The sequence below is a fragment of the Aspergillus pseudoviridinutans genome (genome assembly GCF_018340605.1).
Source record: "Aspergillus pseudoviridinutans IFM 55266 DNA, scaffold_6, whole genome shotgun sequence".
Lineage (NCBI taxonomy): Eukaryota > Fungi > Ascomycota > Eurotiomycetes > Eurotiales > Aspergillaceae > Aspergillus > Aspergillus pseudoviridinutans.
Genome location: NW_025091286.1, coordinates 215917 through 232455, shown reverse-complemented (window position 1 = coordinate 232455; position 16539 = coordinate 215917). Strand labels below are relative to the sequence as shown.

At 49.1% G+C, this 16539-nt stretch overlaps 8 protein-coding genes and 2 non-coding genes across 10 annotated transcripts; 3 read left to right on the top strand and 7 right to left on the bottom strand.

Moving 5' to 3' along the window:
- Window positions 1-327: 327 nt before the first annotated feature.
- Asppvi_008531 lies at window positions 328-400 on the bottom strand. Its single transcript has one exon. It is a non-coding gene; the product is annotated as a tRNA-Thr (tRNA).
- A 441-nt stretch (window positions 401-841) lies between these two features.
- On the bottom strand, window positions 842-914 carry Asppvi_008530. Its single transcript has one exon. It is a non-coding gene; the product is annotated as a tRNA-Thr (tRNA).
- A 1298-nt stretch (window positions 915-2212) lies between these two features.
- Asppvi_008529 (uncharacterized protein) lies at window positions 2213-2903 on the top strand (the record flags this gene model as incomplete). Its single annotated transcript, XM_043304397.1, has 4 exons — window positions 2213-2225; window positions 2284-2502; window positions 2571-2834; window positions 2887-2903. 4 exons carry the CDS (start codon window positions 2213-2215, stop codon window positions 2901-2903), a joined length of 513 nt encoding a protein of 170 aa, XP_043160332.1.
- A 371-nt stretch (window positions 2904-3274) lies between these two features.
- On the bottom strand, window positions 3275-4320 carry Asppvi_008528 (DUF2011 domain-containing protein; the record flags this gene model as incomplete). Its single annotated transcript, XM_043304396.1, has 3 exons — window positions 3275-3634; window positions 3703-4234; window positions 4295-4320. The coding sequence occupies 3 exons, from the start codon at window positions 4318-4320 to the stop codon at window positions 3275-3277; spliced, it is 918 nt and encodes a 305-aa protein (XP_043160331.1).
- A 533-nt stretch (window positions 4321-4853) lies between these two features.
- On the bottom strand, window positions 4854-5730 carry Asppvi_008527 (oxidoreductase, short-chain dehydrogenase/reductase family; the record flags this gene model as incomplete). Its single annotated transcript, XM_043304395.1, has 3 exons — window positions 4854-4877; window positions 4936-5095; window positions 5162-5730. The coding sequence occupies 3 exons, from the start codon at window positions 5728-5730 to the stop codon at window positions 4854-4856; spliced, it is 753 nt and encodes a 250-aa protein (XP_043160330.1).
- Window positions 5731-6666: 936 nt separating this feature from the next.
- Asppvi_008526 (LAMTOR1/MEH1 family protein) lies at window positions 6667-7369 on the top strand (the record flags this gene model as incomplete). The annotated part of the gene is made up of 3 exons (XM_043304394.1): window positions 6667-6717; window positions 6836-6987; window positions 7072-7369. The coding sequence occupies 3 exons, from the start codon at window positions 6667-6669 to the stop codon at window positions 7367-7369; spliced, it is 501 nt and encodes a 166-aa protein (XP_043160329.1).
- Window positions 7370-8148: 779 nt separating this feature from the next.
- On the bottom strand, window positions 8149-9254 carry Asppvi_008525 (E2 ubiquitin-conjugating protein UBC8; the record flags this gene model as incomplete). Its single annotated transcript, XM_043304393.1, has 7 exons — window positions 8149-8285; window positions 8338-8519; window positions 8576-8690; window positions 8741-8778; window positions 8900-8944; window positions 9131-9138; window positions 9222-9254. The coding sequence occupies 7 exons, from the start codon at window positions 9252-9254 to the stop codon at window positions 8149-8151; spliced, it is 558 nt and encodes a 185-aa protein (XP_043160328.1).
- A 1060-nt stretch (window positions 9255-10314) lies between these two features.
- On the top strand, window positions 10315-10982 carry Asppvi_008524 (ubiquitin-like protein ATG12; the record flags this gene model as incomplete). Its single annotated transcript, XM_043304392.1, has 3 exons — window positions 10315-10576; window positions 10664-10863; window positions 10923-10982. The coding sequence occupies 3 exons, from the start codon at window positions 10315-10317 to the stop codon at window positions 10980-10982; spliced, it is 522 nt and encodes a 173-aa protein (XP_043160327.1).
- Window positions 10983-11246: 264 nt separating this feature from the next.
- Window positions 11247-12383, bottom strand: Asppvi_008523 (3-methyl-2-oxobutanoate hydroxymethyltransferase ECM31; the record flags this gene model as incomplete). Its single annotated transcript, XM_043304391.1, has 2 exons — window positions 11247-11867; window positions 11937-12383. 2 exons carry the CDS (start codon window positions 12381-12383, stop codon window positions 11247-11249), a joined length of 1068 nt encoding a protein of 355 aa, XP_043160326.1.
- A 1375-nt stretch (window positions 12384-13758) lies between these two features.
- On the bottom strand, window positions 13759-15894 carry Asppvi_008522 (protein serine/threonine kinase activating protein nimO; the record flags this gene model as incomplete). The annotated part of the gene is made up of 3 exons (XM_043304390.1): window positions 13759-13890; window positions 13943-15301; window positions 15433-15894. 3 exons carry the CDS (start codon window positions 15892-15894, stop codon window positions 13759-13761), a joined length of 1953 nt encoding a protein of 650 aa, XP_043160325.1.
- Window positions 15895-16539: the final 645 nt, after the last annotated feature.

The following is a 16539-nucleotide window of genomic DNA, read 5'->3' as shown; positions in this document are numbered from 1 at the left end:
TGCTGAAAAGAGCCCACCTTGGCATAGCCATGGAGATACCTAGGTACTGATAAGCTTGTGGAGACTAACTCTGTCTAATCAAGTCATCAAACCGCCATTGGACCAAATCCTTCAGTAAATCAGCCTTCTCTGACGTAAGCGGACTCTATCTAGAGGGAAATTGATTTAAAAAAGATGTCTATTTAAATCTATTCAATGTTCTGATAATGATACTTTGTAATTAAAGAGAAGCAAGGTAGGGCCCTCTTCAGATAATTTCACCAGATTTAAAGTTATTTAGAACCGACACTCTCTGGAAAACAAGAGAGTGGGTAAAAAAAAAAGGTTTGCTCACAAGCGGATTTGAACCGCTGACCTCATGATTACTAGTCATGCGCTCTACCAACTGAGCTATGCGAGCTGATTGGCTGGGAAATATTGTCGAGATTAGTTTATTGAAAGTACTGAATGAAGTCTTTTCAATTTGTAAACAGGCGCCAAGGGCGAAATTGGCGATGATGCCTAACTATGAAATTAAATCCTAGTAGCCCAGTCCGAAGACAACTATAGAATAGAACGAGACAAAGCAACATGCTTTACAAAAGGTCTCGTCGCGACTTCGATGCCCGTCGCTTGGCCTGGCGCCTTCTCGCCTCCTGACAACCAGAGGGGCCATTTTGTAGTTGGTTATCACGTTTGTTTTGCATGCAAGGTGCCGCGGCGCTCCCTTTTTCCCCCTTTTTACTTTTTTTGCTTTTTCCCCCACTTATTTTGCTACTCAATGGCGAAGCCAGAGGTTCTTATTTTGGCTGAAATTTAGCTGGATAATTTGAAAAATGAGAAAAGAAGAACTAAAAAAAATTGCTCACAAGCGGATTTGAACCGCTGACCTCATGATTACTAGTCATGCGCTCTACCAACTGAGCTATGCGAGCTCTTGTTGTGTGAACGGTTCATAATTTCGCCAAATAGGGATAATGCCAAAGATAGACTCTGTGCTCTACATGTTCACCATGATATCATCGGTCCTTTACCTTCGGGCTTTGATTCGGCTTCTCAACTCTATAGTAGATGCTTTCCCTGGTTCCACGAACCGAGGATCTCCATCATCTGCGATCATCTCTGAGATGCTCCGTTCTGGTTCCCCTTGCTAACTTAGTCTTGCTAGTTTGGAGAGAACAATTAGGGGACACTATTTACACAGCAGACACGGTTCATTCCCGGAGATTGCGACTGTCGTGTTGTCCATGCTTAATCAGGATAATTGCCCGGTAGATACTAGACTAATAGCTGTAGGATAGGTTGCAGACTCAGACGCCATTGCTGGTTGCCCAGTGTTCCTGTTGGTGTTTCATTTCAGATTGAGGCAATCTCCTCACTCCCTATGTGAGACAATGTAATAAGAAAAGTCATTGTTTCGCTAAGCGCTCCAGAGTCTGAGAAATTGAGTGACAAACGATTGGTGTGACGGAGGGGTTTCACTTGTGCTTTCTTCAATGGGACGAATAACTCGGGCGAGCAATGTCGAGCTTTGTGACTATCCTTTTAAATGCTGTTGTCCATGGGCAACGGAGTTGCAGATGAGGAAACGAATCGATCGGAGCTGTTTCTCTCACTCTAACCCGGTAGACTCGAGGGGGCGTGTCATCAATACTTACGATGGATAATCTCCGTAGCCTTTATTCCCCCTTTTGTTTCGTCAAATGTAGGCGACTTGCCGTTATCCCCACACTTATAGCTTATGCCGATCTACCCCGTAATGGACTTTATTCTCGGAGAATTGGAGCTGGTATTTAGCTCCACGACCAATCAATGAACCGCCTGGACAGGACAGTTGAGTAGGCATAGATAGCAATTCGCCAGCTGATCTTGGCTCTTGATACTGGAGCATACGCGTGGCTGTGCTTCAAGTTTAGCCAAGGATTTCTTTCATCAATCAAAGGAAAGCAGTATTCAGCCAGCTCGAATCTAACCAGCTCTGGACAAGGGATAAAACGAAAAGGAGTATGGAGTACAGACAGGAGGATTACCTCCCAACCATCACGTGTTGGGCAAGCCATCAAAACAGTCATAATATAACCTTCGCCTTCGTTTGCTGGGAAGTTCATCTCTTCCTTTTCTCTCTCTGAGTTTCAGATCTACGCGCGAAATCGTCTTCAGCAAGGTTTTTTCCTTTCTTTCCTTTTTCGCTACTCTAACCGCCTCTTGCTACAATTTCTTCTCCAGCTACAAGATGCCCGGTGTCCGTATGTGAACCCAGCTCCGCCGGCTCTCTCCTAAGCCGCTGTCTGACCTGTTGATCAGCTCCTGATGCTCTTCAGCAATTGAAGAAGGGCTTGAAGGCCATTTTCTCACGCAGAAAGAAGAAGGCTCAGAACAAACAAACTGAGCCTGCCCCGGCTGCGGACAAGCCTGTAGAACAACCAGCAACCGTACCGGCCGCTGGCGCTGCTGCTGCGGCCGCTGTTCCTGCCACGGAAACCAAGACAGCAGAGCCAGCTCCTGCTACCGACCCTAAGCCTGGTACGTTGTTCCATTATATGTTGCTTCATCCAGTCTCGCCCAATGTCACACGAATTAATACTCTGCAGAGCACGCAGCCGTAGCAGATAAGTCAACAGAGGCGGCAACACAACCCACCGAGACGCAGCCCGGGCCCTCCACTACCCCAGCCCCCGAGACGAAGACAGAGGCTCCTGCTCCCGAGCCCACGACAGCCGCTACTGCTGCTGCTCCCAGTGTTCCGGAGACAACTACTTCCGCGGCTGCTCCAGCGGAAACTACCCCTGCTGTCCCAACCCCGGCTGCTGAGCCTGCTGCTGGAAAGCCCGCTGAGACTGCGGAGCCGCCCAAGAGTAGGTAACTGGGTCTTGGAAGATCGAGGTCGATTATGCTGACCAAAAATAGCCGAGGAAGCCAAATAATCGTTTGCCTTTCGCCAGATATCATTTTTGAACGAAATCTAGTAACAGTCCCTCTGAATTCGATATTTACTCGCGTTTTCATGTTTTCGCAGTAGCGGACAGTCGCCGCATAATACCCCAATGTTTCTTTTGTTGAGTTGACCTTCTTTTATTGTCGTCGTCGTTGTCGTTGCCGTGTTTGCGTTGCATATATACCCCTCGTTTTGTCTATACTCTCCCTCGGTCAGATAATTAGAGCGCTGTAGCTCGCGTGATGACAAGCGCCATCTTAGTGCTCTCACTATTGTAGTCATGGTAGACCATCGCAGTTCAGTGAATTGCAGGTTAATCATAGAGTATCGCAAACGAACGGCAGTCCGTTAACAGTATTCTCAATCGCTCGCATCAGAAGCATCTTTCATCTCCATTTCCGCGACATCTTGACTTTGTCCCGATGCAGCTGCAGCCGCAGCTTTCAATTCTCGTGCTTTCTGTCTCCGTTTGATTTTCCTCTCCCGGTTCTTGCGATTTCGCTTCTCGGCCTCCTTCAGCTTCTCCTCCTCTGCGGACTTTACTCGCTTCCGCAACTGGATACGTCGCTTCTTGCCGGGCTTCTTTCGAGATTTAGGGTCTTTCAACGGAGGGTCCGTAACGCAAATAGTCGCGACTGCAGTCGGATCTGCAGATGCAGGAGGTAACTTGGTATGCTGCCGCTTGAGATGGATCACTCGCCATGGTAGATGGCAACCGGGCTGCGCGAAACATAAAATCAGCAAACCATATAAAACCCAAGTGAGTCGATAGAAAGTCCAACACGTACCCAGGACACCTCCGACCAACCCAGCATCTGCTGACCGGTCACAGCGACTTCCTCGAATTGCTTCCTCCTGATGGTCGAAGTCGAAGCCGAATCCTGCTTCGCACCAGACCCAGTGAGCAGCTCCGGCGTTGTAAAGTAATACTGCCACCCTCGGAAGGGATTAAGAAATCGTCCCTCCCCATCCACCGCTCCAGGTGTCGGCGAGCGTAACCGAATCCTCAATTTTTGGGTACCCCCGCTTACTGCTTTATCTCGACCTTCCGTCGCAGGCGTCTTCTCGTCCTTGGTTGTAGCTGTTGGCGCAGCAGGGGCGCTAAACAAACGGAACTCGAATTCCTGCTCCTCATCTTCTTGTTGCTGGCCGTCCTCCTGTGATCTGGGTGCTGGAGCGGTGGATTCTGCAGGCGCTATCAATGCATCAAGGTTGAGGAGCGCGCCCAAACGCTGATGGATGTCTTGAAACGATGAGTCCGGTTGCGGTGAGGGTGAGCGTGAAGTCGAATCTCGCGAGAGGAGTTCATCGCGACGAACGCTGTAGAGCAGGTTCAAAATCAGTCAAGGCATGGACAGCTAGATTTGGAAATCACGGTACCGTTTTGCGTCTGGGAGGTCGAACATATCGATGGAATTTTGCGAGTGTCTATATGAAGATCTAGGCCATTGAAAAAGCTGTGTCAGGGCCCCTTTTGCTTGCCAGGCGATTGTGTTGGTCAAGAATGCTCTTCGTGCGGAGCGAAATGCTGATTCCGAAAATTGTGGATCGGTTTTCTTCCACGCCCGGGGCATCTCTACGGCCACGATCCCGGCGATCTGCAAGTGCATCAAACCCAGCTAAGCTATGGTTGATATTCTTAATCTCATTCATTCCTTGATAGAATCTGAGCAGTGAATAGGATTGCCTATTTCTGTGAAGAAAGGTAGCTTCTATCTGGAATGCACGTTCATCAATCCGTATGGTCCAGATACTGATATATATATACATGCCATAGCTTGTCTCTATGCTACCTTTAATTTCTCCTTCCACTGACCACTAATGTCCTGGGCGAAATTTCGCTGAGGGTGACCCCCGACCACCATTCAATATGAATACACAAACTGTAAAAGGTGTAACTTTGACGTAGGCCCACTATGAAATTTGCTATATATATAGACTAAACACAACGACCGCCGTCCACCTGAATCCCAGTAGCCATTAGTTAGTGCTGATTTGAACCAAATGGTGTCGGTACCTACCTCCAAGTTCACTCCCGTGATAAATTCCGCTTCATCGCTCGCGAGGAAGCAACAAGTATTCGCAACATCCCGAGGAGTACTGGGCCGACCCAGCGGCACAGTTGAAACAAAAGCAGCGCGGTTTTCTTCAGTATCTGGCTTACCAAGGAATAAATGTGTCCTAAAGATGTTGCAATGTGAGTCACTTTCAAGTCTTTGCATCAGCGGTGCGCAGCTTTATACTTACATCCCTGTACTACCAACGACAGGACAGACACAATTAAAACGAATCTGCTTGGGCCCATACTCGACGGCCATAGTCTTGGTCGCATTGCTTACAGCTGCCTTTGAAGCATTGTACCACGTCAAGCCTGGACGAGGACGCAGTGCAGCCGTCGATGAGATCTGGATAAACGACCCGGGCCGGTTATTCTCAAGAAAGTACGGCACTATGACGCTCGTGGACAGGTAGATCGATTTGATATTGACATTCATGCACAGGTCAAAATCTGCATCGGTGACTTCGGCGGTGGGCTTATTGCTATAGGTCGCCCCAGCATTATTGACGACAATGTCGAGTTTCCCATATGCATCCAGTGTTGCTTGCAGCAATGCCTGCCAGGACTCCCGCCTCGTCACGTCGGTGAGGACAAACTTGCAGTTCAGCTCGGCTGCGGCTTTCTCTCCGTTTTGCTGCGACAGCTCTGCAATGACGACATTGGCGCCTTCCTCGACAAACTTCTTTGCGATGCCGTAGCCAAAGCCTGATCCGGCGCCTGTCACAATGGCAACCTTTCCTTCGAGCCGTCCGGGCATGATTGATATATTAGATGGGTTGGGTGGTGACTATATATGAGCACGCTTGAAGGAGACTAGATAATTATACGTAGAAGAGCCTGAGCTGTTGAGGGAGGGGCATTATAATGCGGGGTCCGCCATGAGCAAGAGGAGACACAACAACAGAGGTGACAGGGTTGTAGCGCTTTTCCGTACAGAGTCTAGATCATATCGCTGTCAGAGGTGGCTCCGTTTCTTGAATTAGTTCCCAAAAAGGAGTGATCGTCTGCTTCCTTGTCGAAAAAGCCCATTTTCATGGGCAGTGCGACTGGGCCGCAAGATTCCGAGAAAATAAGGCATCAGGAAGAGCCTTGTCGAAGACCAAGGAACTAGATTGAGAGAACAATTGGCAGATAACGAAAGATAAGCTTGCTATCATTGTGTGGTTAACTCAGGTAGTAGAAAATCATGGCATCTCAGAGCACCGCTAGTGATGCTTGATGGGGCCTAAAAAGCATGAATTTTGATCCAAAGCATCGATAGATAGTCAAATCACAGGGATGATTTTTATCAATAGATCAGATTTCTCACCAGATCTTTAGTCTGATGAAGGAATGTGACGGGATTCCAAATATCAAGCAAGGAATGCGGGCAGATGAAGAATGAGCCTGATCTGGGGTTCAATGTCATGGAGGCGCACGGACCAATCGAAAACACCGGATTCCTTCACAAATCCAGTTGATAGCGGGTGCTCGTGCGACTCAGAGAGTTCCCCATACCTCACCTTCCCAGCATCACCCGTCGGTTTCCTGCCGCGGTTGATAGTTGTACTTTGTTATTCTTGCATTCCTTACATTATCTTTTCCGTCATTCGGATATCCATTACGACTCGATCTTTCCTTTGCGAAGCTCGTGCGACTATCCTACTACCCGGCACTCGAGACTCGATCACCGCTTTATAATACATCGAGATCAATGGGCGCCTGTGCTTCTTGCCTTGGGCTAAATCGCCGGGAAAGCCATGATGTATGTAATTGTGATTCAGCACCAAACAGAGAAAGGACCATGCCGCCGCAATCGCATGATGCGGCTGGTCATGGATTCCAAATCCACAAACAGGCATACTAACGGTCCGGTTCTCTAGGCCGAGTCCTCGCGTCTGCTGGACGACGATATCTACCAGTCCGGCTACGGCTATGGAGCTCTCAACCACGCGAATCAGATCAACAACCCCGACCCAGAGAACATAAAGCGCGAACGGGAAGCCCTCGAAGCAATCTGCCAGCGAACCTCAGAGTGAGTAGTTATCTGCTGCTCCCTCGTCTCCAAGCTGGCCGTATACCACCGACTCCCGAACAAGAAGCTAATCCAGACACCTAGGTCCGTCATCGACATCTGGTCCCTCCAACCGCAACCCCATCTCCAACCACGCGCAACACTACACGGCTCCGTGACCTCAAAAGCAAGTTCGAGCAGCGACGTCCCCGTCAAAATAATCACAGGCGACCTGTCGAAGTCACCGACATCGTCCAAGTCTGGCACCGCAACCGACGGCATCGCCCACAAGCACTGGGGAGAGGTTGTCATCAACCCGAGGAAAGGGAAGAAGGCCCGGCCAGGTCTGAACACAGATGAGACAAACGGCCGAGATGTCTTTGGAGTTCTGAAGGTGACGTGAAACTTGCGGATGACGGGGGCACGATCGCACGTTGCTACGCTGCACTCCTTTTCTTCGTTCTACTGGGTCGCCGGCCGACGGGTGTTTTCTACTTTCTTCGCTTGCGGACTTCGACTCTTTCGCTTCTTTGTCGGGTGATTTCGGCCAATCCTTCTTTTCTTTCAGTTCCCGTTGCTTGACGACGATTAATACCCCCTTGCGTCCTCTCTTACTATTACTGCACTTGTCAGGTATACATTTCCTTTGTGTTGCATATTCATCATGTTTGGGTAGATTCCTTTTTTTTGACACTCCTCATATCAAGAGGCAGTATCGTGTTATTAGATAGTGGCATAGCTAATGGGCATGTCTGTGCAAGCACAACACTATGAGCAGATCCGTAGTCTCGAGTAATGTCTCCATCTTCAGAAAATTGATCTTACTGCAATTCTTGCAGAGGCGGAGACTGTATAAATAATCTTGGCTTATCAACATGCATATACTACTAGATGCTGTAAGGAACCATGAGTACAGAGGAAGAGAGTAATCCAGATGCACACAACGTCGGAGAGCAGACAGTTCGCCAAGTCCAGTCGATTGCTAATTAGCAAATCGTGACCTTGACCTTGGCGCAGCGGCTGCAAACGTCAGTTGGGTCTTGAAAATCAGTGATAACTCCGCCAGTAACGCCCGCCAGCCTTGTTCCGATAGAATAACAGGTGAATATAGGAAAATAGATGGCATAATGCAACAGAATGCGCACAGGGTTTGAGCAACCGACCAAGATTCCGACGATTGATCTACACGTCATCCATCGTACCAGCTGGTTCCTCACCACCAGATTCGTAACTCCCAGCCGAGCTTAGTTCATCTTCGGACTCTGTATCCTCTCCGGCTTCATCAACTGCCTCTTTGCTAGCATACTTGGCCACGTATTCTGTCAATCCAATCAGTAAGTGCTGTCCTGAGCCGATCATTGTAACACACACCTTTTACTTTGGCCTCGTAGCTTTTGGGTTCCCTCATTAACATCGCAGCAGCCTCGCCGTTGAGCGGGTCTGAAGGGTTCGGGTACCGCAGGAGCTGAGGGAGGAAAACCTCGAAAATGTTGATCATATCGTACATCGGCGACCAGGTTTGGTTGATGACATCAAGACACACTGAGCCAGATCTGCGTAAAATGAGAGGTTAACGACGGACTTTGAGCGATTTGTTGGGATGCCTCACAATTCATCGATATTCGGGTGGAAGATCCGGTTCACGAAACCAATGCTCGGGCTCTTGTAGGGATATTGATCGGGCAACTCGACGTGAATCTTCCAGTGACCGCCAGCAAACGGTGCTATTATTGGTCAGTATATGCGGAGCTTTGAGGGAAGTGGCAAGACGCACTCTCTTCAGGGCCCTTGAAGCGCACGTAAAATTCTTGCCTGTCCGAGAATAATCAGTCAATAATCTGCACTGATGGTTGGTTGGTAATGGAAGTCTAGGAACCGCAGCATACACTATCCAAAGTTAGTAGAGAAATCCAGAAAAATAAGCCCGTTTTACCCACTGTTGTCATTAACCAAAGTCACCTCGTAGTCACTCATCAACCTGGAAACATATCAGCAAGGTCCAAGAGCCGACAGGAAGCTCGACAAGCGTTCGCTCGAATCTGCAAGTATATGTGACTTCCAGAAGGCAGGGTCAATGGACGCTCTCGAGAGGGGTGTGGCATACATCCTGCCATTCGGTTAGCTTGTGTCCGTTGGGTTGTCTTCAAGAGGAATCCTAGCATACTTCATGACCTATACAAAAAGAAAAAGGCGACTTGTCAGCTTTTGCTCATTTGTGAACCATGTCCTTCAAGAAATCTTTTGATTGAACTCACATCGGTCTCGATCCTTCGCTTTGGGCTGCTCATTTTGAAAACTTGTAGACTGCTATAGCCTTATATCTTATGATATCCAAAGATGGATTGTGAAAAGGGGGTAAATCGCTTGAAGGCGATTGAGTACTTTGAGAGAGTCGTGCCCGAAGGGTTCTCCAAGACCGGAGCGGGGAAGCAATGAGCGGGGGCAAGATAACGAGCAACGGCGCGCGATCAAAGAAAGACTTGACGGAAAGTAACACAAAAACCGGGAGGTACGAGAATCCTTGAGAAATGACAGTAGTACTAGAATCTCAGGGCAGTACAACGGAAGCAGGAGGTGGTGGTCAAGGAGATATAGTTAACAGAATGGCACGGAGAAATGGGGAACCAGTCACTACAGAGAAGACTAGTACTAGTAACTTATAGCCGTCAGGCGAACTCAGAAATGATTATCGAGTGATGGCACCATTTGGTTGGGCAGTCATGTGGCCCGGGATGACTCAGCGAGGAGTAGTCGTTTTCTCTCCTGTTTTACCAGATCTCTTCCTTTCTCTCCCTAATTCTCTCTGAGTAAATATTATTGTGCTTTGGATTCCCTCAGCCGAAATAGCCTATTCTTTTAGAACAAAATCGATCGCTATTCGGTTCGCCAGACCGATAGATCTGTAGATGGGCTAGCGTCATCAACCGGGCCTTTCAGTGGAGTATTGACTATCAGGTTATCAGCCATCGATAACGAGTCACTACGTCAGTAGATGGTGCTTGTGATCCATCCAGAATAGGGTGACATCTAACCGTTATTGTTGTACACTACTACTCCACTGCATATCAGGAAATCAAGTCGAAGGAATGGAGATGTTAATCTTAGTCTTAATCCATATTACTTCTCATGGTATTACGCTACACTGTTGGTAGAGAACGTGAGCCATGTTGGTCAGACCGAACCCAACTAGCCTAGAGCTAAGGTACAAATTAGCTCGTAGATCCACCGAACAACTGTCTCAAGTGCAACAACAACCTCCTCTAAACCCTTCATCATCTCACAATCATCTACGGACTTCAAGTGATAGCCTCATCAATCCCAGCGAATACCCCCAGCGCATACCACAAAATGGACTCTCCATCACCAGAAAATCCCCCGGGGACAGATTCTCCAAATCCAAGGTCCCCACAAGTAGCTGGAAGCAGACTCAGTCATAGACCTGCTAGCCAAAGACCAGATTCAGATTCAAATACCAGAAGCACCCCTATCCCGGATGATGAGCATGGGGCGGATTTACCAATGACCATGTCCGCCTCGGTGGTGCTTAGCAGCCTACCGCGCGATGCCCATCGAGCTTTGGCGGATGCGGAGGCTGTCGATACAGGAAAAGGTAAATAATATGCATGTGGATATATTTCAGGATCATCAATAGAATCACTTGGACCTGAAATTTGCGTCTTCGTCTAACCATGAATAGTGACTGTTCGCTTTCAGCCGCTTCCTTCAGCGCCTATTCTTAAAAATCGGGTTTTCAAGATCAGTGCGTCGCAGAAATTCGAAACAGTCGTCAAATTCCTCAGGAAAAAGCTCGACTGTAAAGACACAGATTCTGTCTTTTGCTACGTCAACAGCGTCTTTGCTCCGGGGCTAGATGAAGGTGTTGGAGGTTTATGGAGAGTGAGTATTCCTGCTACAGGCGCTTCTGCTATGAACGTATAGACTAAAAACTTTCCTAGTGTTTCAAGACGGATGATCAATTGATTGTCTCGTACTCTATGACGCCAGCATTCGGCTAATAAAACAGATGCACGTATTGCAATACAACATGCAGACATGAGGGAAACAAGTGGGTTCACTTCGTGGGTAAATTTCCGAGATGCAAAAGATAAAGCAGCCGCCGCAAATGATTCCATTAATGGTCATAATCATCAAAAAGACGTGGTATCATCTGAGCCCACAATGCCATAAATTTGACGTGATAAGGGCAAAAAACGAAGCGCAGGAAACTGAAGAAATATTGAAGAGGTGATCATTGAGCACATCTGGTTGGAACTCGAAAACTAGGAGCGCTTGATCAGGTCAGCAGCCTTCTCAAATTCCTCGAGTTCCTCCTTGGCTATCGGGTAAGTGTACTCCTGCGAGGGGTACGCGCGACTCTTGACTTCTTCTCTGTACTGTTCGATTCCTTTGATCGCCTCGCCCCAAACATCGGCGTATCTCTTGACGAACTTTGGGAGGAAACGGCCGGGAGGATAGTTGCCACTCATATCTATCTGCACCAGGACCTGTCCGGAACAGCCATTGCCAGCGCCGATACCAATAGTGGGCACAGAGAGCTTCTTAGTAATGATCGCAGCAATCTCAGCCGGTACCGCTTCGACTACAACCATGAATGCGCCAGCCTCTTGCACGGCCAAAGCATCTTTGAGCAACCGTAAGGCGCCGGCTGTCGACTTTCCTTGCACTCTGAAGCCTCCCAGAGCATTCTGGCGTTGAGGGGTGAGTCCGATGTGTCCCACGACAGGGATTCCAGCCTGCACAATCCGCTTAATGGTCGGCGCCATCTCCTCGCCCCCCTCAAGTTTCACGGCCTGTACGCGACCTTCCTTCACCATGCGAATGGCCGATTGCAAAGCCTGTTCCGGCGACACTTCATACGAGCCCATGGGCAGATCTGCAACCTATAAATATCCACGCGTCAGCCAAGGCCTCCAACACAACAAACCACACACCGACAAGCTTTTACGAACCGTGAAAGAGCTTTTAGCCGCGCGCGCTACACTCCGACAATGCAGCAACATCTCGTCCATTAACACTTCGCTCGTGTCCTCCATCCCAAGGGCAACCATGGCCAGACTGTCCCCGACCAAGATCATCTCCATCCCAGCTGCGTCGGCAACATGGCCGCTTGGAAAGTCGTGCGCGGTGAGCATTGTGATCGGTTCTCCCTTCTTGTAGAGACTCCGCAGGGTCTGCATCGTCACTTTTTTCCGCGGGTTCACCGGTGTCGCCCCCAGCGGCGAGTGGGAACTATGTCGAACCTGAGGCGTGCATGGTGAGGGAACAAGACGGGCTTGGATGTAGCTACCAGGAAGGACGAAGGGCATGCGGGGAGATGAACCAGGCCGCCCCAAGAACCCCCTGGCAAGCGATCGTAACGGAAGCGTCAGCTGTGTCGCTGTCCGGGACGAAGCCATAACTGATAGAATGAAGTGTATGCCGACTCTCCAAGAGATAAAGATCATAAAAGGTTGAGTGTGGGGAAGGGGCAAAGAAAACGCCGCGACGTTGATATTAACGTCGAAACAATGGCGTCACTACCCGAGAAGGAAAGAGCAAAGTATAAGACTCGATCTTATTGAAAGTACCTACTTCAAATGCAAACTACCTTGGTTCGGAAGAAATAATAACTTTGTAGTGCATTTAAGAGCGTCTGAATGAGGGGAAAGATCACAGTCCTCATCCCATGATTCTGTCGCGAGTTATAAACTCCCGGACGTGCTGGTTTATGCAGCGTAGACTGTAGCATTCGGAGAGTTCGATCGCGCGTGCAACACTTTTTTAACCTTTAATGTTCCATTCTGCCGGGTGTTTACCTAGTAGGGCATCCCTTGGTGTTTCGGTCGGCGTATTTCTGTGCTGTGATTGGTCAATTGGTGCTAAAGTGGATTGCCCTTCTCCGCCGGCGGATTAGTTTATTCCGCTCCGAGATATCATGCAGCCGAGGCTCGGATATAGCCGTTTACTGCAGGCAGTAGTACTCAAGTGTACGATGTACAGAGCAGGACGAGGTGGAGAAAAAGCTATTTGATTATTTTGGTGGCTAGAAATCGGTGGCCATGACAACTGACAACGAGCCACATGGGGAAAATAAGCAGACATGCCATGGAACGAGAAAAAGACGAAGCCACCTAGATATGCATTCAGCCTTATGCAACCCACCAACCCACCCCTTAACATCCGCCGATGAAAATGCTCGAGGGCAAAAGAAGAGAAGAAAAAGAATATGATGAAAACAAGGAGCTTGATGAATTGGCCAACCCAACCTTCAAGCATCTTCTGCATACATGGTACGGGGGATGGTACACGCATGCAGCATGCTGGACGGATTCCGCGTCGCCAACCTCCAAATATGTAATTCGTTCGCTTTTCGTCTCGTTTTCTTCATTCCGGATATAGTATGCAAAAGTGGTCGCTTAAAGGCCGTGACGTGCTTTTGGTTCGTGATGTCCTTGCAGCGACATCGAAACCTCGCGAGAAAATCCAACGGACGCCGGCTGTATGGTAATATGGTAATCTGGTAGATATGAAATACAATGGACCGTCAAGCGGTAAAAGAAGTAAACATGACTAAGGGATATGAAAAGTGACATCGACGTAAAGTCAATGATAAAAATGAACGAATGATGTGATGCGTGTGCATATCGCCGCACATGGATTCATATTTGGCACTGCGAGAGGAGTTGATGCAGTCGTGCTGAGCTCACTATAACCGATTCTTTCTTGACAAGCTCGCTTGCTTGGAGAAAAGCAAGCCGCAAGGAAGAAACACATAGTCACGCATCCGCTAGATCAGGAAGTAACTGAATCTTCGTAGTCGTACTCGTCCTTCAGAGGCCTCTCCAGCTCCTCAAGCAGTGAATCTAGGTCAGCCCAGTTCGCCTTATTGGTTGCGAATTTGCGATGCTTTCTTGTCATGATGTGCTAGACAAAAGATTAGCCGTTGTTAAACCCTTTCAACATGAACGATTCTTACCTCCTCAAAGTCATCGAACTTGTCCCTGCAATTCTCGCAGTATCCAGGCTTAGGGTCTCTCCTTCTTTCCTTTTTCTTTGGAACGGGGACTTTTCGAAGACCAGTCCGTCGCTTAGCCACACCGTTCCCTTCGGACTGAGTAGTGTCCTCTTCTTGCACGTGTCCCAGCTTCTCCTGCGTGTTCGCCTGGCAGAGTTTGTTCGATTGGTAGTTTGACATCTTTAGGGTGGCTGAGGTAGACGTGGTGGGATGGGGAGACAGCACTGTGCCGGTTGACAAACCGCCGTTGCTCTTCTCGAGTACCTTCCTCTTCAGTTCATGGACTTCTTTGCTCAACCCAGCTTTGGCACCAGGTGCAGCGGCGGTGGAGGAAACCATCTGCGACCGAATAGCAGACGTGATATTTGATGGCTGCATACCGGACGCGGCAGGTTCACGACCAGCATAAAATGGCCCTGTCCGATGGAGCGGAGGGGGGACGAAACTCTCGGAGCTTTTCCTGGGTGATTCAGGTTTGGTCTGCAATGGCCTCTGTACGTCTTCTGGCGTCGTCCGCTGTGCTGGTTCGAAACCATTTTCGCCAGTTTTTGTCTCATTCGACGTGTCCAGATTGTCTATGTTCACGGGGCCTACATCGGGTGCGTCGAACTTAGGTACCTCTTTAATAGCAGGAGCTTTTGGAGCAATTTTCTTCTCTTTCTCTTCTTGGCGTGCCCGTTGCCTTTCAATCTCTTTCTTGCTGGGAGGTTCGTCGATGAAAGGGCATTTCCCCAGCGGGGCGCTTCTGAATTGTGGCCAAATACCATCCTGCCTCCTTGCAACTTTGGGATATTCTCGCACCATGACAGGCTTGGTCTTTTCATCCATATCGTGGATGTAGATGAACGGTCCTTTGAACATCACTAGCTCCTTTAACGACGACAGAGGGTCCCGGTCCGAAGGACCATTGATGAGCTCCTTCCGTAAGACCTGTGACAGGTCTGTCTCGCCGCGGGCCTTAGTGTTCCCACCAACAGCAATATGGTTGCGCGAATGACCGCTGTGACCACCGGGATCCCCGTCGTTGATAGCAGCAATCATACGTTGTAACTTCTCAAGAGCCCATATCTTCATTTTCATCCGACGAGCCCGGTATAAAACATCCATATTGCTTGGCTCACGTCGCTGGTCCGTCTTCAAGGAGATATGGAGGTGTGTGTCTGCGGTTTTGTCCAGCAAGGACGGGTTGACGGTGTCAACCGGTGTCTGATCAGCAGATGTAGCGTTCAATTCTGCAGGAGTCACAGTATCGATTTCAGGCGGGATAGGACGAGATGTGACGACGTGGGTGACATCACGCGAGAAGAATTTTTCCTCACTCTATACACTTCAGTCAGCCATTTCTTTATTCCTCCATTGCATATGAACAGCAGAGGACCAATCCCAGGAAAGGGACAAGCATGTTGAGACAGAACGAGTCATTATCGGATCAAGGTTGAAGGGACACTTACAGCTCCGAGGGCTACAACCTGCCTCGAGCACTTGGCACGGATATCCTCTGAAATAGCATCGAAGTAGAAGACGAAGTGTGGAAACGCCTTTCGGTAATGTCTCTGCCATTGCCGAATAGAATCCACCGACTCTGCTGATGGCCTCTCCTGTTTCGTTCCTTTGAGCAGAGCTTGCCGTTCCTTATCCCTTGCAGCCACCAATTTTTTTTCGAAGGCACTTGGCTGTGCGTTGGTCGAACGCCGTGTGAAGAGTTTGGAATCGGTGGTGCTCGATTTAACCCGGGCTGGGGAACGTGAGTCCTGATCCAATCCATCGATCACTTGTTTCTTGGGAGGAGGCTGGCCGTAGGGTATATCGATCGGAGCATTCGTTGTCCGGGGACGCTTTGCAGGGACAAGACCCGCCCTGTGAGGGGAATTGGTAGCATTCGGCACGTTGGCGAGAGGTCGGCGGGTTGACATATTAAAGGAGTTCTGAGGCGAAGGTGGTATGAATACTGTTGCCATATGGTAACAATACACGAGCGCTTTTTGTTGTAGCTGAACGCGGGAGGTCGAGGTGCCAGCACAAGAGGGGCACTCTAGGCTGAGCACACGACTAGCTACACGTCTCGAAGGGCAGGATCCTCACTTAGAGAGAAGCCATTGTACGTGTGACAGAGAGCAACGGTCAAGGAACGTGCAGTAGGAGAATGATAGGAGGCGAATACCTCAAGGCTGTACAGGAGGTAAGATGACAGGCAAAATGTTCGAGTCCGGAGACTTCTTAGGAGGCTGGACGTCGGATGACAGGGAGCACAGTAGTTGAAGTGAAGGTAGGTAGTATGTAAGGTCAGGCAGAGTAGGTAAGGTAGGGCAGTACGTAGATAGGTCGACCGAGAAGAGAAGCGAAGCAGAGTAAGGTAGACTAAGCGTGTGAGGGAAGCCCGGTGGAGACGGGTTTGTTTTGGCCGCTGGGGATGTGTGCCAAACAACCAAAGACCGTCGCGCGATGCTATCAGACCCTTTACAGGACTAGTACCTAAGGGACGTACTACGAATGTGCATAGAACATTCTTTACATTATAAATTCTAGCGATTTTCGTTCCAGCCACCGCGCCTTCGAGA